Source organism: Histoplasma capsulatum (assembly GCF_000150115.1).
Source record: "Histoplasma capsulatum G186AR genomic scaffold supercont2.1, whole genome shotgun sequence".
Classification (NCBI taxonomy): Eukaryota; Fungi; Ascomycota; class Eurotiomycetes; order Onygenales; family Ajellomycetaceae; genus Histoplasma; species Histoplasma capsulatum.
The window spans coordinates 1699833-1722694 of NW_025544801.1; the positions used below are offsets into that span (position 1 = coordinate 1699833).

Sequence of the window (22862 nt, forward strand, 5' to 3'; positions counted from 1 at the left end):
CCTGCTACACTTTCCATAAATCTATATTTTTTTAAATTCCCTTATCGTAAAAGCCTTTTCCCTTCAGGTGTTCGCCCTCCAGTTCTATAGGTATGTCGACAAGTTGACAAGCTCAACATACGATTCTCATACTAGTATTTTTATACCTTACATGTTCATGCGGCACAATTGACAAGCCAACACATGGTGACTGGCTGTTCACTGACTATTTTGGTTTATCAGGTTTCTAGTGCCCAAGGTATTGGGCCCCCGACTTCTCTCTCTTGGAAATATCACCCAAATCTCTGATTTCCTTGAGTGCCAGGCCAGAGATTTGATTACCAAGAACTGTTGCAACTTGCAGCTAAGGCTTTATTCTCTCACTGTTCCTGAGTGGAGTAGAGAGACAAAGTTGGGCTATCTTGTATTGCTGGCTGCTTGCTGCTTGACTTGACTTGCCTTTGCAACAATGGCGACGACATCTAGCCACAAATAAAAACAAAGAGTATCTTGCTTTCACTACCAGCTGGGTCCGGTTCACAGCCCTTCACAGTTATCTGCCATTTCCCCCCAGCTGGAGGCAGGGTCAACACAAGAACAACACCATCCGGGAGGTTCTATTCTGTTCATCACGACGCAACGCCGGGGCAGAGTGTGATCTATTCTGTTGGGACTCCCCACGCCTTTTCCCTCCCTGTGGTCTGAATCCAGGTAAATATCCCGTTCTGCCCTTTGCTTGGATGTGTATCCCACTGTACTGGGATAGTTGTTTCAATGAGTAAAAGCAATTGACTGTAACAGAGATCTCTTAATAGAAAGGCCGGAAAGCAGCCGGAAGCCAACCGTAACCGTAGGGGACGAACGTACATAGTTACCGGCACGTTGAGCGAAGGAGAACTCGCGGAGATACTACCTACCTGGGTAGATAACTTCGTCTGCCATAGCAGAGAGCACTCCGGAGGCTTCGTAAGTGTTGTTTATTTATATCTTCTTCCCAACCCCCTCCCTCCCTACTCCCTCCCTTCCTCCCTCCCTTCCTCCCTCCCTTCCTCCTACATGCCCCCCTATCAAGCCCTTATGACAGCCTTTCTCGTGGCCATCTATCTTTCTGTGCATGATTTTCTGCACTTTTCCTATTGCATGTCGGGTCTCTCGCCCAAATGGCGCCCCCAGATAGTCGTGAGCGGCGAAATGCCTGCTACGGGTTCGGTTTTGCCCCCGTCTTGGTTCTTTGCGTTATTTTGCCTTTTGCCTGCCTTTGTGCGTTGATGGAACTGACCCAGTTATTCTGTTTAGCGATCAATTCCAGCCCATCCTTACCCGCGGGTTAAACAGTAGCCAACGGGATATCCGTGCTGCAAGCGCATATTTTCACCCTGACGCTGTCAATCAAGCGCGTGTTGCTGACTTTCCTGAAAATTCAGGGCTTTCTAGCGTTAATCTAGAGCGATTTGAGGACCCGCAGCATCAATTTGGACTTAGAGAGGGTTTACCTCGTTCGAGTTCTTATTCGTCAAGCTCTTGGGAAGACGATAGTGTCCCTGACACTGAAAATTTTGAAGGGGGCGAACCTGAACGTGGGATTGAAGCTTCAAACGACCCTCAGCAATCTTCTGCTCCTGATTTTTCTGACGAGCAGATTGATTCCGTTTTAGGTCTTTGGGAACGAAGAAGCAAAAGGTGGAATATTGATCCTTCCTTCTGCCCCAACCGCCCTGGTTAATTACAAACTGACTTAGTTTCGAACGTAGTCGAGCAGAAAAGGACGTCTCGTCCGCTGTTGAAGCTTTTCCAGCACTTGATCCGGAACCCGATCGTCCAGGACTTTACGGAGGAAACTTATCCCACGACACTTGCCCTTCTTTTGGCACGGTTCCCACTTCGTCTTTTTCGTCCGGTGCCCCTAAGACTCCAGAGTGGCCACCATCACCCTCAGATACTTTCCATGTATTTGACTATTCTGCTAGGTCTCCAGTTTCGCGTACCAACTTTCCAGATTCGTCAGTTTCATTCCCGCCTCGGGCTCGGGCACCATCGCACCAAACCGTTTACGGCTGCCCACAACTTACAAGCCAGTCTTTTGAAGACCAGCATAACCCGTCACCAAACGTATATAAAATCTGTCTTGATACTCCACAGCAGTCTAGACCATTTGAAAGGCGGCCTTTCCTAGATTTCTCCTCACTTCCCCAAACCTTTGGCTCAGAGAACCAGCCTCCTAACCGCCATCCGGACAAACGTCACAAGTCGAACACAAAACGTTGCCGAGGACGCACCCCTTTACCAAGCCCTCACGATTTCGAAACATTCAACAAAAGAAATCGTTTTGATCCATTAAGCTTTGTTCCGGGAAAGGAGGGTCGAATTAACAATCCACCACCACAGTGCCCCCTCGTCTCCCCTCCACCTTTCAGCCCGGCCTACGAAAAGTTTCCCACGACCCCCAATTATCCTGACGGATCTGCTCGTGTCCAAACTGTCGAAACTGTTGATACTGCCGGCAGCAGTGATTCCATCGAACAGTTCTCTATCCCATATTCAAAGTTACCCCTTCAGTCGATCTCAATCAAGAAAAAGCCTAGCAGAACCCTACGTCTCGCTGCGTCCCTGAAAAGAATTCTCACCCCAAGGCACAAAACCGCCAGCAACGACAAACCTACTTCCCGTCCTCTACCAAACCAAGCGAGTGAATTTTCTGCCGCCGAAGCAGAGTGGTTTGACAAGATCATCCAGCAACTGCAGCAGGAGACTGCGGAGCATGATAGGTACTGTGCAGCCATGGATTCACGGCATCTTGATCCGTCATCAGCCATGGTGGCTCTTACCAAACAAAAGGCAGAGGCTATGCGCCTAGCACGAGAACAAGGAGCTGCTGTGATGGAAATGTGTCGAAGAGCAAAAACAGAAATGCCTCCGTATCAATTTGAGGAACTTATCGGAAAGGGGGCTTATGGAAGAGTGTATAAAGGGTTGGTTCCTACTCTACCTAATCTGGGTCATTTTTCGTTTGCTTTAGTTTATTTGCTTTTCTTTCTTACCTCCGATTTTTTTTTTTAAAAAAAAAGAAAAACAATTTCACTTTTGCTGACTCTGCCGTTTTAATATATAGTCGCCAACTTCCATCGCAGAAATCCGTAGCCATCAAGGTGCTAGAGATAGATTCTCTGGATTATAAAACCGTGCAAGATTTCAGGGACGAGTCTATCAAAGACTTTATCCGCGAAACGAAGATCATGCAACAGGCCAAGGATGCTGGCGCCAAAAATGTCAACATGATTATTGAGGCTTTCTCAATCCATTCCCAACTTTGGCTCATCTGTGAGCATTGTCCAGGTGGAAGTGTTAAGACCTTGGTATGTCCTTTATGCCCATTATGTCCCTTCTGTTTTCTTATTTCCAACATTGAATATTTGAGCTTTTCTGCGGAGATGAGCACTGATAAAAAGATATTAGATGCGAGCGACCGGAGATAGACTTGAAGAACGATTCATAATCCCGATTGCAAGGGAGCTTGCGGAAGGTCTCAGGGCCATCCATGATGCTGGCATTATTCACCGTGATGTGAAAGGTAGAAACATCATCTCCTTGAAAGCGTATTGTATATGTGATTGTTAAACTAAGTATTTCATTCCATAGCTGCCAATGTCTTGATTCACGAGGAAGGCCGTTTACAAATCTGCGACTTCGGAGTCGCTGGCGTCATCCAGAGCAAGGTAGACAAGCGTTCAACCTGGATTGGAACTCCACACTGGATGCCGCCTGAGATGTTTCCAAACAGGCCTGGAAACGGGACACATAAATACGGAAGCGAGGTGAGTTGATCTACCTGGTTGGTTTTCGGCTGTTATTGGGATGATATTAACTTTGACTTTTGCTTAGATTGATGTTTGGGCTTACGGCTGCACTCTATTTGAGTGTGCTACGGGCAATCCACCAAATGCAACCCTAAGAGAACGGATGCAAATTGGACGCCAACTGAACAGGTTTCCTCCGAAGCTAGATGGAGATAGGTTTTCAGATGATCTGCGCTCATTAGTGGCATTTTCACTTGACCCTGATCCAAAAATCCGCCCGACCATGCAAAATATCCTTCAACACCCTTACATTGCGGATTCCACAGAATCCCACCCAACCGCCTCGCTAAGTGAACTGGTGAAGATATATTATCAATGGGTTCAACGTGGCGGTCAAAGGGTATCATTATTTAATCCCGGAGGCGCTGCCGCCGCTGAGTTTCCGGAGACACAAGACCCTTTAGATCGCGAGGACTGGAACTTCAGCACCACCGATGGCTTCGAGCGAAGATTCTCACTGATAGACCTGGATCAACTTTCTGCATCTCTTGCAGATCTCGAGAATGACAAGATACCAACCTTGCCTGAGCAGTCCGGGGATTATTTTGACGATAGCAAGGGGCCCGATTTAAGTGCAGAAGACAAAGCCAACTTCGACGAGCGGGTCAAAAGAGGCGCTGCAGCCATGGAGGGGCTTTTTAACGAAGAAAAACCAGGTTACAAATATGAAACTAAAAATGACTTTGTCCCCGTTCAGCAAGAACAGCGGTTTTCCTCCGATCTCCCTCTCCGAACAGATACTGACCGATCATCGGTTACATCTACGTTCATCGACATCAATCTCGGTGTATTTGACTCTGCGCATTACGCAGCTGGCTCCGCCTCCAACCATCCTCCATTCCAACTTGCCGATGCAGATACAATCCGAGCAAACCGGTCTAGCAGCAGACTCATGCGGACTTCAACCACAAGCAGTGACTCGGGCGAATTCCAACCACAACACGGGCCGCGGCCACCTACGATGGAATGGACGTTCCCCGCTACAATGCAAACTGGGACGGATAACGCCAGCCACGACGAACCCGGGCCGGACGTTGAGCAACCATATGAAGACAGACGAGATACCCGTGAATGGATATTCCCTGTCATGACCGCAGAGGAGGAACCCCGACACGAAGAACCCGACACATGGGCGGATGGGAGCGCGTCATCCCGCCGTATCGAACCCGACGATGAAATGACAAAGAGGTTACACCCCCTGCAGCTCCCAGAATTCACACAGCAGCCTTCCGGTGACGGTTACTTAGACTCACGACCCTCAACCGCAACGTCCACACAATCAACGATGTCCGACGCGGATAACGACCCCTTCCGATTCGACAGACCCGTCACGCCTCCAGGCGAGGACGCGATTGATTATGATGACGAGCTCCGCAACTCCTTTTATACCACGTCTTCCTTGGATAGATTCCCGGCCATCACGGACTCAGTCGTCTACACGGACTTCGACGAAGGCACGCACCGCTCAATATACAGCTACACTGAAATGCCTGGTCCGTACCAGGAGACCAGCATGGTTGCGGGGCCTGGGAGCCGGCATGGGAGGGCGGAAGGTGGCGCCGATGCTAATGGTGCTGCCCATGGCAATGGTAACACTGCTGCTTCTTCTGCTGCTGCTGCGGCTGCTGCTGCGGCTGCTACTGATGGTGACAATGATAACGATAACGATGTTATGAATGATGGTGATGGAACGGAAACGACATCTGCTGTACAGTCGGAGATGATGCCGTTGGATTTCCCAATTCCTGTTCCCCCGAGTATGGAGAGCATGATGGAGGGCGCGAGTGACGAAATTGTTGTGCAGGAGCTGGATCGCCTTCTGGCGGACTTCCTGCACGGCCTCGGAGTTACTGGAGAGGCTCTTGTGAGGACGGAGGTGGGGAGGGGTAGGCAGGGCGGTGGTGCTGGCAGCAGTGGAGGGGAGAGTTCTAGAGGCAATCGAGCAGAGCGGGAGCCAGGTTCAGAGCTGGATGATTGAGGTGATGGGATATCTTGCTGGGGTTTTTTTTTACACAAAAAAAGGGGGAGAGGGGAGGATTATTGGAGCCTGTGATGGCGGCGTTTCAAACGGAGAAACGTTTGTTTCCCCACCCAGATATTTTCGTATGGTTGATATGGATGGATGCTGTGAGATGTTTATTTATCGGTCTGTTTATTTCAACTCAAAGAGGAGAAAGGAGAAGTGTCTACCTCGATGATTTAAGGCTTTGGTCCTGTACTACTTGAGCTGGGATACTGGGATTTGAGACAACATTGGGAGTCAATGAATAAATGAATGAATGGAATTGCGGAGTAACACAGAGGAGAGAGAAAGAAAGAGAGAGAAGAATGGAGCCACGACTAGGAGTCTGATATGGCAGTTGATTTAGATGTTAATACCAATGAACTACTTTATGTTATTTATTACTAGCTTTGAGCCGCTGACGCAGATGATGCGGACAATTGGGCGCTTGGCGTTCAAAAGTCAGGGGCCGCTGATTTTCCATTTATGCAGTTACAGCCCGACATTATCGCAGAATACGTCCATGTAGATGTATATATATATATAGATATATATATGTCTATTCGCATCCAGGTCTTGTTGTTGACCACCTCGACCCAGCCACTCAACCTGAAAGAGCGATGGTCGAACTTCCAGACATCCACAGGTGAAGAATGAAGCGGCAGACAATAATAATAATGCTTTCAATCTGTGATCGCATTCGGTCGTTTTCCATGCTTCCCATCTCTCACACCACTCTCCAGGGTCGCGAAACCATGTTCTTCTTCTTCAGACACGTCCCTCGCATTGACCCTGTCCGTCACCCTCCTGTCTCATGCGTACTGACTGCGTATGTGAAACAGGATTCCTGCATGCTGGCATCCGTACCTGGCTAACTAGTCGTCGGTACCTGCATATGAGCTTCCTAACCCGGCAGCGCTGTCAGTTGTGCGACTGTCCACAGGCGCCGTCGTGGAGCGTGGAATGGGCTGGCTACCTGCATTCTGTGCCGATTATTTGGGGCCCCTTGGATCAGGATCTCGTTTGCATTTCATGGCGGCGAGGAGCTGCTTTTGATTCAACTCGGCTTGGCTCGAACGAAAGAATGTTGGCTGTCTTTACCCCTTTTGCTTTTTTCTTTTCTCATTGTTCCCGATCATATTTCATCCGATCTGTACTGTACATTGGATATGGCTAGATGATTCTTTACATGTCTCCAGGGCCAGATCTCGGCCTAGCTTGCCACACTTTAATTCCTTGATTGAGTCTTGAGGGGAAAAAAAAAAAAAACAAAAAAAAAACAAAGATACATCCACCAGACTTCTGCTTGGTGCGGGAATAAAAAGCACAGCTGCGGGAATTCAATTTGTGAGATTGAAAATGGAAACAGATGGTTCTCAAACAGCCATCTCCTTTTGCTTCTCTTCTGCTTTTGTTTTACGCTTCATCCTCTCCATCCTAGTTGCTTTTGTTGCTTTTGCTATAATTATGTTTCTGCAACTTGCGGTCCTATTGATGTATTAATTCATTTCATCGTAGGTAAGCTAGGGTTTTTTCTTCTCTACGTCTTTTCTTCTTCTCTTATCTGTTTTGTTTCCCATGGTATCAAGTCGTTGTTCGCATTCACTTTACCCAACTAACATCTATTTGCAGAACAACAAAGAAAATGTCATTGTCATTTTATTCATGAAAGAAAAATCCAAAACTATGTTCATGAAACCCCAGATCCGAGTTTGCTGTTGGGTTCCAACAATGCTATAAGTTGCTCGTATCCAACACAACACGTCAATCGCCTCTATCGGTTGCCGCGCCTTTTTGTTTTCTTCTCTTCCTTTCTTATATTTTCCCCTCCCACCTCTTTCTCGCATTATATTTGCTACATTCCTTACATATTCCTGCACCTGTTCAATCGACGAATACATTATCTCGCCATCTGCGTGTTGGAATATTTACTCCGTAGCTGGGATGCTACATGTATACTGGCTCCTTATCTGTTGATGTCATATCGCTCCTGATTCTACATTCGCATTGCACTATGTCTCCATCTATTTACGGCTCCCTCGTGGTGCCCAGTAATAGTACCCATACTCTTCAACTCTCCTATCCGTCGGAGGAATGGAAGCTCTCCCTTCAGGAGGTCAAACTACTCTACTTGCAACGCCAATATAAACAATGCGCTGCCAAATCTACAAAATTGCTGCGCAAAGCGGATAACCAGGTTAGCTTCTCTCTCAGTGCGTTTCTTGATACAACACTAGAGTTTCATACTGAACAGCTTATTTTTTTCCATAGCTCCATGCAATCCATAAAGCATTCCTCCATTACTACAGTGCTATCTCTTATGAATCATTGGGAAGAAGCGCTCATAATTACTCAAGCAACAAACTCCCACTCCTCAACTTAGCAAGAGATAATTTCACGGCCTGCAAATCCTCCCTCGCAGTAGCTCTCTCAGGGCCAGTTGAGAAAAAGAAACACCGACCACAACAGCCACGGCGGATACCCAGCAACAGGTGGCGCGAACACGTGTTGATGAATGAAAAGCGAAAGACATATCCTGCAACATCCCCGACAAAACTTCGTTGCGATACGCCTATCCTTGTTGAAGACTCTGTCAGCAATCATGCAGCTGTCTCCCCGGTGCCAGCTCAGCAATCTGCCACTTCCAGCCCGACTAGCACATCGCCACGTCAGGGGCAGTCAGAAAAGAAAGGACTCGTGCCGTCACCTCTACGCATCCACAAAGTCTGCCATGATGGCTATTTCCAAGATCAATTCGTAGAATACGATCCATCGCCTTTACCTCCCCCAACGCGCCCACTTCCCGAGTTACCACCAGAGGCCAATCACCGTCTGCTCCCCAGTGTTCCGAGAGCCAACACTACCCACGAACCAAACACAGCAACAATTGTGCCCCTGTTTCGGTCCCTCGCTCCGCAGTTTTACAGACACTCAACTGGATATTCAACTACATCTCTGCTGGTAGCTAGCTCAAGTCGCACGGGCAGAAACGGCACCATCCATCAACCGCAAGCCTATGCGCAGGCCATGTTGCCCCTGCCGCAAAACTCCCCGCTCATCCCGCTCATAACCTCACTCTCCTCCCAACTTGACGTAAACGTAAAATCCATCAGCACATTGATATCTAAAACCCTGGACCTTCAGCGCATCCACAATGCGAAGAAGAATAGCCGCTTAGCCTCGTTCTGGAGCTTCACGCCCACTTACGACGACGAGAATGTTATCGCAAATGACCCATTTTCCGATCGCAGCAATTACAACAACGACAACGACGCCTGCTATTGCGATTACTACCACCACAATAATAGCGACAGCCGCAATGCTTCCGTCAGCGGCGACCCCGCAACTGCTGCAATAAACAGGCACCCCACCCGCACCCCCCCCCAGAAACACAATGGCAACTTCCCCTCCACCACCACCAGAAACAGCATATCACCGCCATCCTCATCATCCTCGTCGTCGACGTCGTCGTCGTCGCGGGCCGCATCCACCGACGAAACGCGCCAGCAGCGAATTGCCCGCCTGAAGGCCGACGGGTGGATGACGGTAGGCTTACGATCAAGGAATCGTGGCTGGAAGGGCTCGGCCTATTATGAACGCGTGTGTAATGAGGCGCTAGCGGAGCTTTATGGGAATGAGAATGGGAGGGTGCGGGGGTGAAAGAAAAACAGCTGCGGGAGCGGATGATGATGATGAGGAGGAGGAGGAGGAGGGGGAGGAGGATAAGGATGCGGGTGGTCTAGATCCGGTTTGTATAATGATATATAGTACATGATAATAATGGATATACGGGGGACGGAGTTTTGCTTTTTAATATCCCTTTTTTTTTCCCCCTTCAGTTCCTTTAGCCCCCTTTTCATCACTTCATTTTCCCTGTGTCTATCTTTGCCTTAACTCCCTACATTTTTCCGTCCTTCTGTCTTTCTTTCCTTCTTTCCTTTGTGGTTTTGCTTCACAGCTTTCATTCTGTGCAGTCTGTCTCTCATCTCTCTCTCTCTCTCTCTTTAAAAACCTTTCAATCTTCCTTCTACTTCTTTTTAATTCCAATAATTTTTCAACGCCTTTGAATACCGTAAAAAATGATTCAAAATCAATTTTATCATTTCTGCTTAAACATTTTTTTTGGCCCCAAGAAGGAAATTACATCTATCCCATCTCAACTAAGGAGTGATAGGAGTTTAAAGCAGGAGGAAAGGCGGGGGGGAAGGCGGGGGGGAAGGGGAGCGCGCTGGGTGAGGAGATATAGACCTGGAGTAAACACAGGGGATGTTGGGGAAGAAGGTTAATAATAAAAAGATTTCCAGGCTATATAATAAGCATGAAGGGGCCGATGTGAAGAAGAGAGTAAAAAAACAAAAAGTGAATTTTTTTTTAAAAAAAAAGAGAAGGAAAGGGAAATAGAGAGTGGTATTGCAACTAAAAACAAAGGCTAAAATTTTGAAAATATCCGAAAAAAAAGAGGGGGGGGGAAAAAGAGGGGGGAGGGGTGCAATCTGGAAATAAAGATCAGATCATAGATTTAGATGAAATATAACAGAGAAGAAGATAAAGACGAAAAGAAGAAACTAACTACCTAAAAATAAGCAAAGAAAACCAAAGAAGCCAGGAAATCCAGTTCAAGGGCTCATTGTCTCCCCACTGTTTTTTTCTGTTGAACATTTCAAAATATATATATGTAAGTTATTTAAAACCAATTCAAATAAACCCCGCCTTCACCTTCGCCTCCCGCTCAATCTGCTCCTTCTGCTCCGCCTCCTTCATCTCCCGCACTTTAGCAAGTACCACTTCCCGGAATATCTGTCCGCGTGCTATCCTACTCAGACTCCTCTTCTTCGTCCCATCGGTTGGGGCTCCTTGTGTACCCCCTGCCGCTGTCCCTGTCGCTCCACCAGCTCCACCAGTACCAGCAGACCCAGATGTCTTGTTGGACTGTTCTGTTCCCCCACTCCCTGTATTATTGGTCGACGTCGTAGTCGTAGTCGCTGTCGCATCCGCCGCAGCGGAATCAGCAGGCGCACCCATACTGTCTGGAATGTCCTCCTCGTCATCTTGCTGCATCCTCAGAGCCTCGATGCGATTCGCAAGCTTGACAATCTCAATACCGCGCTTCAGGCGCGCCTTGGCCATGTATGCCTTAAGCTCAGGCAGCAAGTTATGGTCACTGGCAGATTCGCCCTTGAGCCAGGGGTGGGCGAGGGCTTGTTCGCTGGTGCTGCGCTTGATCTGATCGGGCTCGAGGAGGGCTAGGATGAAGTCCTTGGCGTCCTTAGAGACTTCTTTCCAATATCTCTCGTGGAACACGACGCGCCCGCTCAGGCATTCGTCTATCAGGTCTTGTAGGCTTTCGGATCGGAAGGGGGAGTAGCCGCAGAGCAATGTGTAGGTGATGACCCCCATGGACCACATGTCGACGGCCTTGCCGTGGCCCTGTTTGAGCATAACTTCGGGGGCTGCGTAGCCAAAGGAACCTGCCATGCTTGTAAGCACCTCTTTCGGGTCGTCAAGCATTTTCGCGATGCCGAAGTCAGCGAGGACTAAGGGGGAATCAGCGGCAGGGGTAAGGTAAAGAAGGTTCTCGGGTTTAAGATCTACATCATTACGAAGAAAAAATGAATTAGTTAGCCAAAAATATTAACAATGTAAGGGTAAGAAAAGGGCGTGGTCCTGGCCGTGTTCAACTCTACCTCGATGCACAACATTACGCTCGTGCAAATAGTTCACCGCATCAAGAACCTGTTTGATGGTTTGGGATGCATCCTTCTCCGTAAACTTCCCATATTCGCAAATTCTGTCGAACAGTTCACCTCCCGTTGCCAACTGTGTAACGATATAATATTTATCCTGCAATGGTGTCAACAAATCGCGAAGGGATATCAAGTAAACGGAAAATATCATAATTGTTGTGAACCCACTCGAGACTCGAACCAATCACGAAAACTAACGATATTGGGGTGGTGCAAGCGCTGCAGCATATCCAATTCATCATAAACCATCTGCTCGTTGCCCTTCACATTCTTCTTCAGAATGATCTTCACAGCGACTTTCCCCGTCGGGCAGTCTGCCTCACGAACAATGCCATAAGTCCCAGCCCCCAAGGTCCTCCCAAATCGGTATTGCGATCTGAAATTATTGTTAGCAGAAAAGGGGAGCATCTTTTCTAGAATGTTTGGTCGTACTTCTTATCGTAACTGTCGGGTTGACCTTGCAACTTGTTGAGCCAAGCTGTACAGCAAGGTTCAAAAAGTTAGTCAAACCATGGATTCGATAAGGGTCAGATTTCCGAAAACGATGATAAAAAAAATTGGAGAAAAAAAGAACCGTATGAGGATGTAAGTCTGATAGCAGCAAAACCATGGTACCGTTCCTGTAAACATATTATCTTCACGACCAAACCAGTAGAATATAGTTTCTTCCCCCAAATAAGACAAAGGAGACAGCTATCTAGCAATAAAGGGAGGCGGCTTTGAAGAGGGAAACCAAATGCAATGGATCGCTGGGGGGATTTGTTCACTTACAGCTCATATTGGATACCTTGGGGATTTCTGGTTGCCTCTTCGAATCTCGATGGTATCTCCGTTACCAAGGAGGGGGTAAAAATGGATGGAAAGAGAAACAAAGTCGAAAGAAACTAAGCGATATTGACGGTGCAGATAAAATCGCTAAACGAGAAGAGTGTCTATTTATGGGTGTGTCCAGGTAATGCTTTCCAGAAAGGAGATAAAATAAGATCGGTGGCCAGACCGGAGACACGAGGTGCTTCGCTTGACAGTCCGAAATGGGGCGAGGCAGACAGCAAATTGGACACTGAAATGACGACGATATTCACAACAAGGGTGAGGGCGCCGCCTTGCTACATAACCAGCAACAACATCTCTGCTTTGTTGTGATGTTCTGAGCCTCGTTGAACGGCAGGCGGGGCGGCGGCTCGGCGGGGCAGGCGAGGGGCCATCTTGGCATCAACAAGCGCAGCAGCCAATCACAGCCCGGGACACCGATGCGAGGGCCTGCTCGCTCCGATTCACCACCAGCCACAGTTCGGTACTGTATCGTAACGACACGTGATGTGGCACGTGTGGCAGCTGCCAAATTCCTGTTTTCGTCCTGCCAATGACGTCGTGAGGCCTTCTATCCACGGTGCGGCTCATGCATCGTTCAGAGGAGATTCTTGCTCTCTTCAGCATCGTTTTCTCAATCATCTTCATAATACTAATACCAAATATCAAGCGCTAATTGACACAGTGGTTTGTCTCACAATGCTTAACCTCTTGGTTTATGGTGCCCTTGCAATCATTGTCCTGGCCGCCTGGGTTTCCGGCTCCCTCGACTCTTACCAGAAACGGTTGCAAGAGGCTGCCCTTGCTCTGATGGGAGAGACGAAGGCGTCTTATGGCTTGAAAAGTAAAATTGCCGCTTTTTCTACTCGTTATCGAATCGATTGAGCTATTTGGATAGGTGGCTGGCTAACTGGCTTCATTTGCTGTCGGTTTGTGGCAGAGAGCTTGACGGGTAAAAAGCTCATCGAGGAGGAGAACTTGAGCAGAATACAAAACAGGCTCGGAAAAGATCTCGGAGGCCTCTTCGCGGCCGGTGGCCCCGGCTCGGGACTGGGGACCTCTGTGGGAAAGTCACTGTGATAGTACTGCACATGTATGTGCATGGTGGCCTAACTGATGGTGGTTGGACTTTTGTTTTCTGGGGAAATATCCTCCCTCTTGGCTTTATCTTGTGTGGACTGTTGGACTAAATAATGACCATCCGTTTGTTGCATTCCCCTCCTGTATCAAGTATATAAAAGTTGAGATTGGGTTAGCTGGAGAACTCTTCGGCTTTTGCTTTGTACTGTACAACACTCATTGCATCTATCATTTTTTTTTTTTTTTTCACAAAATTAAAAATCCTAGGTCATCGATATGCAACTGCGTGAAAACCCTTTTTTCTGCTAGTCTTAAATGAAACAATTTTTATTAGCACCAGCAAGGCCAGTTTGTCAAAAGTGAGCATTCTCCATCCGGCCAGCCTCGCGCTAGTGTCGGCTGCTTTGAATAGAAGCTAATTGCTTAGCCTGAATTCTTTCCAGCAGTCAAGTTATACCGGGGACTTCCACCTACTCCGCTGTCCTTTCTCGACTTTAAAATAAATATATATCATTTATATATGCTGACCTCCCGCTCGCCCTACCCTTTACGGTTTGTTTGCGACCAAACTGCAGCCACCCCTCCAGGATCCTCGAACCCTGCGATCCCGCCGTGCTGGTTTGGCCCAGTAACTAGTTTCCCCTCTCTCAGTCACCATGTTTGCATCCAAAAGGCTGAGCAAGGTCAGAGATATCCGTCGCAAAAGTTTCCCAATGTGCCACCTCCCCGCTATGGCGCCGTTCCACTAATTTTGCAAACAGGAACTCTTGAAGGTAAACCATTTCATCTCGGCGCAATCGCTCGGCTCCGATCCGGAAGCCCACCTAATCCCTTTATATTTAAATACATATAATATATATGTTCTCCCAAGGGGAGAGAATGAAACGTCATACAAAAGAAGAAAGAAGGAATCGAAGGAAATCAACAGGCCCTGACATGAATATACCCATCACCTTTGCAGATGCAATCTTCCCTACCCCCGGGAATCTCCATAGTGAAAGCAGAAAACTTCGAAGAATGGCAAATGGACATCCGGGTCCTGGATGACTCCAACCCGCTCTACCTCAATGAGACCTACCGACTGAAATTCACCTTCAGCAAAAATTATCCCATCGGTATACTCCCCTGCCTATCAACATCTCAAGCACACATAGATACCACTCTATGCATCCACACACCAGCTAATTATTCCCGAACGTCGCAACAGAAGCCCCCGAAGTCCAATTTATCTCTATCCAACCCCCGTCCACGTCCACGTCTACATCCACATCCACATCCACATCCACATCCACATCCGCAACCACACCAGCACCAACACCCACGACCACACCCACACCCGCACCCACAACCCCAGCATCAACCTCCCGACCCATCCCCATCCACCCGCACATCTACAGCAACGGTATTATCTGCCTCGACCTGCTCGGATCCGCCTGGTCGCCCGTCCAGACCGTCGAGAGCGTCTGCATGAGCATCCAGAGCATGCTTGCGGGGAACACGAAGAACGAACGGCCGCCGGGCGACGAGGAGTTTGTGGCGCGCAACCGGCAGCGGCCAAGGGATATTCGCTTCTTTTATGATGATTCGACCGTGTAATTGGTTGATTTTATTCGATACGATCTTGTTTATCCCTTAGGTTATTCGGGGGTGGGTCCACACCAAGGGAGGGGCAGGGGAGAGACCAGGTCGATCGATACATATACATATATATATATATGTAAATATAAATATATATGGGATATGATGTTAGCCGATTGATATGTGATTACATTAGATAAGATGGCTAACTTAGTTATGTGTATATTGATATTATGTCCTCATGAAACGAATGGAGATATGGTGGGAGCAACGCGGTGATTTTGGATTTTAACCCACTTATCTCATCCTTTCATCCTCTTAGCTTTTCTTTATGCTTCTTGCTTCCTTTTAGTTATCTGCCCAGTTGAAGTCATGCCGTGGGCCAGAATAAAAAAATCCAAAAGAAAAAAGCCTTTACCGCTAAAGTTCTTAGTATGTATGCTGAATATTTACTGAATAGATGGCCGAATGACAATGGGCGCAGTGGAGCAGCGGGGAATAGCAGGTTGAGATGAATACACAAGAGGGTAGGGTAATAAATAGAACCAGAGAAAAAGAAAAAAAATGGAAATAAGAGCAGCAAAGATGAAAATTGAACTTAACAAACGAAATCGATGTACAAAATGCATCAAATGATGAGTCTGGGCTGAACTCGTCAGTCCGCCGAAGGAGGAACAATTTTTTTTACATAAGGGAGTCTTGACGGACCATTAGGTGCTATGTCGTGGGCTGGAATTTAAAGAAAATAAAGAAAATTGTTAGTTGTTAATCTATTATTTATTTATTTTCCCCAACTTGATCCCACTCCTTTTCTTCTAAAGCTGGAAAAAGAAGGAAGAAATTAAACACGTTCCTGAGTTGAAGTAAGTGGGTTTTTTTCATGGTATCGTGCTCGTTTTATTTCGCGATTATCTATCTACTTCACCGAACACGAGATCCATGGTTCCTAAAAATAGGGAAAGAAAAAAGGGGGGTCCGGGTCAGCAGGAGTCAACCAGCAGGGGTTATGGAGATGCTGAGGGGTAAAATTAACAGAGCATTGACATACCAATGATCGCGACTGCATCAGCTAGCAGGTGACCTCTAGAAATTTGGTCGAAACAAGACAGATGGGCGAAACCAGGAGCACGGATTTTGCAACGGTAGGGCCGTTCGCTACCGTCACTGACGACGTAAACACCCATTTCACCTTTCGGTGCCTCAATGGCGGAGTACGTTTCACCAGGCGGGACCGCGTATCCCTTTGTGAAAAGGAGGAAGTGATGGATGAGCGCTTCCATGTTCTCCTTCATGGCAGCTCTGGGTGGTGGTGAGATCTTGTAATCCTCCACACGAACAGGGCCTGCTGGCATCTTGTTCAAGCATTGATGGATGATACGAAGGGATTGGCGGAACTCCTCCATGCGGCAAAGGTATCTGTCATAACAATCTCCATTGACACCAACGGGGACGTCGAATTCTACCTCGCCGTAGGCATCGTAGGGTTGGGATTTGCGGATGTCCCATGGAACGCCGGAACCACGGAGCATGACTCCGGTAAAACCGTAGTTGAGGGCCTCTGCAGCAGTGACCACACCAACGCCTTGGGTACGAGCTTTCCAAATACGATTGTCTGTGAGTAGCTCTTCGGTCTCATCGATACGGTCGCTGAATTGGGTTGCCCACTGATAGATATCATCTAGAAGGCCAAGAGGGATATCTTGATGAACCCCGCCTGGCCGAACATATGCAGCGTGGAGACGGGCTCCCGAAACACGTTCATAGAATTCCTGTAAAAGTAGAATGGGTTAGAATATGACTCAACAAAATATTGCCCGCAGAGAAATAAGAAAGACGTACCATCAATTTCTCACGCTCCTCGAAACCCCACAAAAACGGAGTCAATGCCCCAACGTCCATAGCGTGTGATAATACCGACATGAGGTGGTTCAAAATTCTGGTGATCTCCCCGAACAACGTTCTGATCCATTTCGCTCGATCTGGAATCTCGACGTTGAGAAGTTTCTCCACCGCCAACGAAAAGCATTGTTCATTTGTCATCATTGAAACGTAGTCCAATCGGTCAAAGTATGGTAGTGCTTGCATATATGTCTTATACTCGATCAATTTTTCCGTGCCACGATGCAGCAACCCAACATGCGGATCTGCACGAATAATTTCTTCACCATTGAGTTCTAAAATCAACCGAAGCACACCGTGCGCCGCGGGGTGCTGAGGCCCGAAGTTGACTGTGTAATGGCGGATCTTGCGGCCATGTCCAGCATCGGATTCAAGTGCGGAGGGCTCAGAATATGAACCAGATGGCTTGTTGGGCTGATGTTTAGAGCCACCAGGTGCGAATTCCGGATCCGTGGGGATGAGTCGAGTAGGTCGATAGGCAGGAGTTGCATTGAGAGCGGGTGAGGTAGATACTGATCTTAGTCCTGCGATTGAGGAGGCTCTGAGTGCGGAGGAGGACGAGGGGCCGAGACATAGCCTTTTCGAAGCATGCCGGGCAAAGTATGTGAGGGAAGAGGCCATGGCCAGCAGAGGTGGGTTTATATCGAGATAGGCACACAGTTCTCTGTGCCTCGACTTGTATTATGTGGGGGGGCTCCCACAGGAAGAAGCACTGGTCAATGGCTGTTGACAACTGCCTGTCGTCTGCCTGACTGTCCGTTCTTGTCGTTCGTATTTGTGTCGGCAGCAAAGCGAGGTCTTCTTACAGTAGGATAAGTCATGTGAGCTGACTCAGTAAGCATTCCTCGACTAATGATTGGCTAAGAGGAGAGCTTGGCGGAGTACATGGTGTTATAGCAAGGATACAAGCAAAAACGAGGTACCAGGAACAGCACCATCGAAATTTATTCGGCAAAAAAAAATTATCTCAACTACACGCTGGTCGCTATTCTGAGTATATCAACACCCAGTAATAGGGCGTAGCCATGGCGCCGAGAATTGCTTCTTTGGAGGAAATTAGCCAGAGGAAGGTAACTATTTTATTTTACGTTTTCTCTGTGTCTCGTCGCATATATCAAAGCTAACGCTACCTAGGTCATTGGCATAAATGCAGAAACCGTTACAAATATTTCGTCAACAGATTTCCCCGGTCATTGGCCTGGCGAAAATCATGAGTGGTCCATTGATGAATTTAAAAGAGTGAGTGGGAAAAGAGTTCACGCTATGTAACTACGTATTGCTCACGTCAATATCCCGTACTTTATAGAACCTCAAAATCACCTTCCACAAGAATGAACCGTACGAAGCTTCTTTCTCTTTGGTTGGCGTCGACGCAGCTATTGCAAACGCCTTCCGCCGCATTATGATCGCCGAAATTCCCTCCCTTGCTATTGAGACTGTCTACATACACAACAACACCTCCGTTATTCAAGACGAGGTGCTAGCGCATCGTCTCGGCCTTGTCCCTTTAACTGGCTCTTCGGAGGGTATCAATTGGCTGCGCTGGTTTAGGCAGCCAACGGAAGGCAGACCAGACTCTGGCAGTGAACTCGCAGATTACAACACCGTCGTGCTACATTTAAACGTGGAATGCACCAATAACCCCAAAGCCAGCGCAAATGAGGACGACCCCCAAAAGCGCTACAACCATGCGCACGTGTACGCCAAAGATATTACATTCCACCCTGTAGGTCGGCAAGAGACATACTTCCAAGAACCGGATGGCGTCATCCGCTCCGCGAATCCTGACATTCTTCTGGCGAAACTACGACCCGGCCAAAAGATCGATATTGAAATGCATTGCGTCAAGGGCATTGGTGCTGACCACGCTAAATTTTCCCCCGTTGCGACGGCATCATACCGTCTCCTTCCAGATATAAAGATTATTCGGCCCATCCTTGGCAACGATGCTCTCAAGTTTGCGCGATGTTTCCCTAAGGGCGTCATTGGAATCGACTCTGTATCGGCGGAGGAGGCGTCGCGACCTGGGAGCGGGTACGAAGGTCACGAAGGCGAGAAGAAAGCCGTTGTGGTTGATCCTTTCAAAGATACTATGAGCAGGGAATGCCTAAGACATGATGAATTCCAGGGCAAAGTCAAGTTAGGTCGGATACGGGATCATTTTATTTTCAATGTTGAGAGCACAGGGCAGTTCAGGAGTGACGTCCTATTCATAGAGAGCGTAAAGGTTCTCAAGCTTAAGTGCAGAAGATTGAAACGCGATCTGGCAAAGCTCGCTGACATGACAGAGGTTTCATGATACTTACATACAACTTTTCCTTTATGTTCGTTTTCTGTGAAGCATTTTCTGGCGTTAAAGGTTTTCAATGGAGCCAATAGGCTGAGAATGGGTGCTGGGGTAGTTGCAACAATTGATTACAGGACAGGATCTGAATGTCATTATAGCTGCTACTGGAAAATTTCGTCGCACTACCATGTATTCATGTAAACTGCCATTATTCATGTGGATACTTTTGGAGATTAAAAAAAAAAAGAAATCCATTTATCTCATTGTCGGCTTTTTCCGACCCGATCATTTAAACGTCATTCTAAATCGAAAGTCGATTGTGTAGGCTGGGTCGCTAACAGCTACTTCGTCACCATCAGCAACAAGATCTTTCAATTTCTGTTTCAAATTCGGTCTTGTGTGCTCCTCCAACTGTCGGGGAACACGCTGATAAAGCATCTTAGCCTCTGATCTCAAACTGGGAGATTTGAGTTGGGCTTCCGGTAATTCTCCTAGAGATAGTATAAAATCTTCCAAAGTCGATTCGGGATCTACTACAAGAGGCTTCGCCAAATCGCCACACACAGGGCAGTCGCTCTTCTGTTCGGCGGCAAACGTGTAAGTGTAGACACCTTCTTCGCCGGCGTACATCATATAGTTCTCTAAGTAAGGGTTGCAGGACGTCGCAATCTTCAGCGCTTCCGAGGTGCAGGCAGCGGCGATCACAGCGTTTGTAGAAGCGATTGCGGGGATAATGTTTTTTACGACACCCTGAGTCATCGAGAAAGTCACGCCAGGGATATTGAATTTCTTCGCTCGTTCAAATGCCGTGTTATAAATCCATGTTATGTGCTCCATATCGTCGCCATCAAATTCTTCATCTTTACGATGTTCGCCCCATGCAATTTGATGCGCCCATTCAATGCAGTGTTGTGGTTGTCGAGGAATCGTCGCGATGGTGCACAATGGCACTGCGGCGCGGGGTGCATGCATGTCGAGTTGGCACTCGATACAAGAAGAGAGTGTAGGAAGAATAACTCGAGCTTGTCCCTTGAAGCCTTTATGATCATTTTAACATTAGCTCTTAAACCAAGCTATTGATTACAGCTTGATATTTGAGATTAGGGCGGCTCCAGCAATACGCACCTTCTGATCCACCATCGATCAACGGTTTCAAGCTCTCCAGATTCTCACCATCTACCATCCCAACCAGCATTGAATTTATCCAGCGCCGTGCTTCAATACTGTCAAGCCCACAGACAATCATTTTGAATTGCATGTAATAACTTTGGTCCTTGTCCTGGATTTTGCCAACGTAGGGAGTAATCTTGACGCCTTTCACCCTTCGCTCCACGAAAGCAGCTGCCACTTCAGCTTTAGGCTTTCCAACATCGCTTTGGCGGAACAAAAATTGCCGATTCAAATTTGATATATCGATGGTATCTGGGAAAGAGTTACTATCATTTCACTTGACTAAACTTCACGAACTCGCTGGAACGAACCCATATCAATGACATGAATATCTTTAAATCCAGACAGGGCCAAGTTCTTCAGGATTTCACATCCCAACCCTCCAGCTCCTCTGAGTTGCAGTTAGGACATAGGACTGGTAAATATGGATATGTCCACTTACATCACTCTATTAGCAATGATTAGCAACCTTCCGCAATGCTATCGTCTGATGATTATTAAACACTTACAGAATTTTAGAAGTTTCGAGATCAGTGATTGTTTCTGGGCCGGGCACCCAATCCGGATCACAAAAGGGCCCGGGGCGAGTGAGCATTCTGTAGAGGGTCTTCCTACACGGATGTTAGTAAGGAACCAGGCCAATAAAAATTGAATTCCAAGACCTACCAGCGCTGGGGCTCCCGACGAGGAGAGATGCCAGAAGCAGACATATCCGGACGTAATATTAGACCTCTGAAGTAATTACAAGAACCCTAATGGATAAATGGGTATCGGAAACTGCCAGGCTATTGAGAAAGTAATAATCTACGCAAGCAGTGGGTCTCGCAGTTGGTTTGCAGATGTAAGATTATACGAACGATTGTTGTAGTGCAGGTGAATCAATTTTCCATGCTTGATCAGTTAAAATGGAGGCTGTATTTATTTTCCTCACCCTATGGACAATCTATTGATCGTTGCTCGCTCAAGGCTCTTTTGCACGTCTTAGTAACCGGAGCCACTTGGTCAGATTTTGTGCTAACTCAATTCAACCTCGAGTTACCATGCTTGGCCATTTGTGGGGAGATTGGCAACTCGAGGAAATACACCCAAGCAACGGAGTCTACCCTCCACGCATCATGCCATGGCGGGAGTCCCCCAGTTCACAAGAGACAGTAAGGAATGGAATCAATACAGATCCAGCCATTTTATGCACAGTATTGTTTTGCATCCCTACACTAACTCGAATCTGTTCTTGGAAACCTTCTTACCATTAATTCAGAAATAACGCCCCAACATTTTGAACGGGTGCAAGCCATCGTTGTTAAAATCCGTGAAAACGATTCATTTCAATAACTGCTTTGCCTAGACGACAGGGTGGTGTTTGAAAGCCGTGCGAACATGGAGATAATATGTGGGGGAACTCCCTTGATGGCACGGCGCAATCAATGCAAGAGGTTAAGGCCCAAACCAGGAGAGTTGGCTACCAAGACGGGAGGCGAAGGGCCAGGAGTAGCCCCAGCTACTAAGGGTGACGTTTCAATCATTATGCTTAACCGGTTTTGCGGGGGCATCGCTGCGGAGGAGCAAAGGCGATCGAGGTACGGAATCAAATTCAAAGCAAGCACCACATAAATAAATTCACCCCTGAACTCGTTGCCTTTCTCCAGAAGATGGAAATTGGCCGTGATATCATTGATAAGGATGGAAATGAGTTTAAGTGCTATTCCAAACCACTTGTTGCCACAGTCATAAGTTAGTTCTATTCATACATGATGGATAGTGGAGTCGCAAATGGTTATATACCACTAGGCTACGCTACATATTCATATGAATCATGGATGATCCATTTACCGTTCAGAAACTGTTTCCTAAGTGTACAAAGATAAATGGGAATGGGTCATAAGGACACAATCTCCATCGGTCGGCGGTGGCCCAAGTTCTTACCTTCATTCTCAATGCGCTCGCAGCTGGGTTTCCCTCACATATGATTGGTATGACCATGATTCTGTGATTTGCTACTACAGCCTTGAGATATCAATATAGACTTTTCCTCCGTTACTCTCACTTTCAATTCTTAGCATCATCTCACTTCGTTTTAGTCTTCATCAGCAAATTTAATTCTCTGCACCAAGTCACTGTGATTATGCAAATGGCATGAAGATTCACGGGTGTCAAAGATGTACACAGATATACACAGCTCACGCTATACTCAGCTATTGATTTCCGTGGATATAGATATAACATATACTAAGCTAATCTCTTGATGTATATGCATACATAGAGATCACACCGAACAAGCTTAAGAATGTATATACCACTGTAATGAGACTACTGCTGATTTTGCATTGTGTGCAGCGGAAAAACTAGCTGGATCTTGACAATCTCAGAATTCATTAAGAATAGATATCTCTAGCTATCCACCTGCTCCATATCAACTAGGCCCCCATAAGAACACTAGTAGATATTGCGCTGGATAACTA

General features: G+C 47.2%; 8 protein-coding genes across 8 annotated transcripts; 4 read left to right on the forward strand and 4 right to left on the reverse strand.

Moving 5' to 3' along the window:
* Nucleotides 1-1139: 1139 nt before the first annotated feature.
* On the forward strand, nucleotides 1140-5811 carry HCBG_00541 (polarity-defective 6; the record flags this gene model as incomplete). The annotated part of the gene is made up of 8 exons (XM_045427591.1): nucleotides 1140-1183; nucleotides 1414-1659; nucleotides 1731-2088; nucleotides 2365-2948; nucleotides 3089-3332; nucleotides 3433-3547; nucleotides 3616-3791; nucleotides 3859-5811. The coding sequence occupies 8 exons, from the start codon at nucleotides 1140-1142 to the stop codon at nucleotides 5809-5811; spliced, it is 3720 nt and encodes a 1239-aa protein (XP_045291566.1).
* Nucleotides 5812-7849: 2038 nt separating this feature from the next.
* HCBG_00542 (uncharacterized protein) lies at nucleotides 7850-9495 on the forward strand (the record flags this gene model as incomplete). Its single annotated transcript, XM_045427592.1, has 2 exons — nucleotides 7850-8032; nucleotides 8107-9495. The coding sequence occupies 2 exons, from the start codon at nucleotides 7850-7852 to the stop codon at nucleotides 9493-9495; spliced, it is 1572 nt and encodes a 523-aa protein (XP_045291567.1).
* Nucleotides 9496-10328: 833 nt separating this feature from the next.
* Nucleotides 10329-12487, reverse strand: HCBG_00543 (calcium/calmodulin-dependent protein kinase; the record flags this gene model as incomplete). The annotated part of the gene is made up of 5 exons (XM_045427593.1): nucleotides 10329-11423; nucleotides 11520-11676; nucleotides 11748-11955; nucleotides 12012-12057; nucleotides 12351-12487. The coding sequence occupies 5 exons, from the start codon at nucleotides 12355-12357 to the stop codon at nucleotides 10531-10533; spliced, it is 1311 nt and encodes a 436-aa protein (XP_045291568.1).
* Nucleotides 12488-14430: 1943 nt separating this feature from the next.
* On the forward strand, nucleotides 14431-15065 carry HCBG_00544 (ubiquitin conjugating enzyme; the record flags this gene model as incomplete). Its single annotated transcript, XM_045427594.1, has 2 exons — nucleotides 14431-14584; nucleotides 14677-15065. The coding sequence occupies 2 exons, from the start codon at nucleotides 14431-14433 to the stop codon at nucleotides 15063-15065; spliced, it is 543 nt and encodes a 180-aa protein (XP_045291569.1).
* Nucleotides 15066-15444: 379 nt separating this feature from the next.
* HCBG_00545 (NADH dehydrogenase I) lies at nucleotides 15445-17707 on the reverse strand (the record flags this gene model as incomplete). The annotated part of the gene is made up of 3 exons (XM_045427595.1): nucleotides 15445-15993; nucleotides 16096-16816; nucleotides 16887-17707. The coding sequence occupies 3 exons, from the start codon at nucleotides 17565-17567 to the stop codon at nucleotides 15956-15958; spliced, it is 1440 nt and encodes a 479-aa protein (XP_045291570.1).
* A 264-nt stretch (nucleotides 17708-17971) lies between these two features.
* HCBG_00546 (DNA-directed RNA polymerase I and III polypeptide) lies at nucleotides 17972-19401 on the forward strand (the record flags this gene model as incomplete). The annotated part of the gene is made up of 3 exons (XM_045427596.1): nucleotides 17972-18016; nucleotides 18081-18185; nucleotides 18253-19401. 3 exons carry the CDS (start codon nucleotides 17972-17974, stop codon nucleotides 19243-19245), a joined length of 1143 nt encoding a protein of 380 aa, XP_045291571.1.
* A 117-nt stretch (nucleotides 19402-19518) lies between these two features.
* On the reverse strand, nucleotides 19519-21113 carry HCBG_00547 (NEDD8-activating enzyme E1 catalytic subunit; the record flags this gene model as incomplete). Its single annotated transcript, XM_045427597.1, has 5 exons — nucleotides 19519-20270; nucleotides 20359-20655; nucleotides 20715-20794; nucleotides 20913-21014; nucleotides 21070-21113. The coding sequence occupies 5 exons, from the start codon at nucleotides 21111-21113 to the stop codon at nucleotides 19519-19521; spliced, it is 1275 nt and encodes a 424-aa protein (XP_045291572.1).
* Nucleotides 21114-21824: 711 nt separating this feature from the next.
* On the reverse strand, nucleotides 21825-22383 carry HCBG_00548 (uncharacterized protein; the record flags this gene model as incomplete). The annotated part of the gene is made up of 2 exons (XM_045427598.1): nucleotides 21825-22115; nucleotides 22327-22383. 2 exons carry the CDS (start codon nucleotides 22381-22383, stop codon nucleotides 21825-21827), a joined length of 348 nt encoding a protein of 115 aa, XP_045291573.1.
* Nucleotides 22384-22862: the final 479 nt, after the last annotated feature.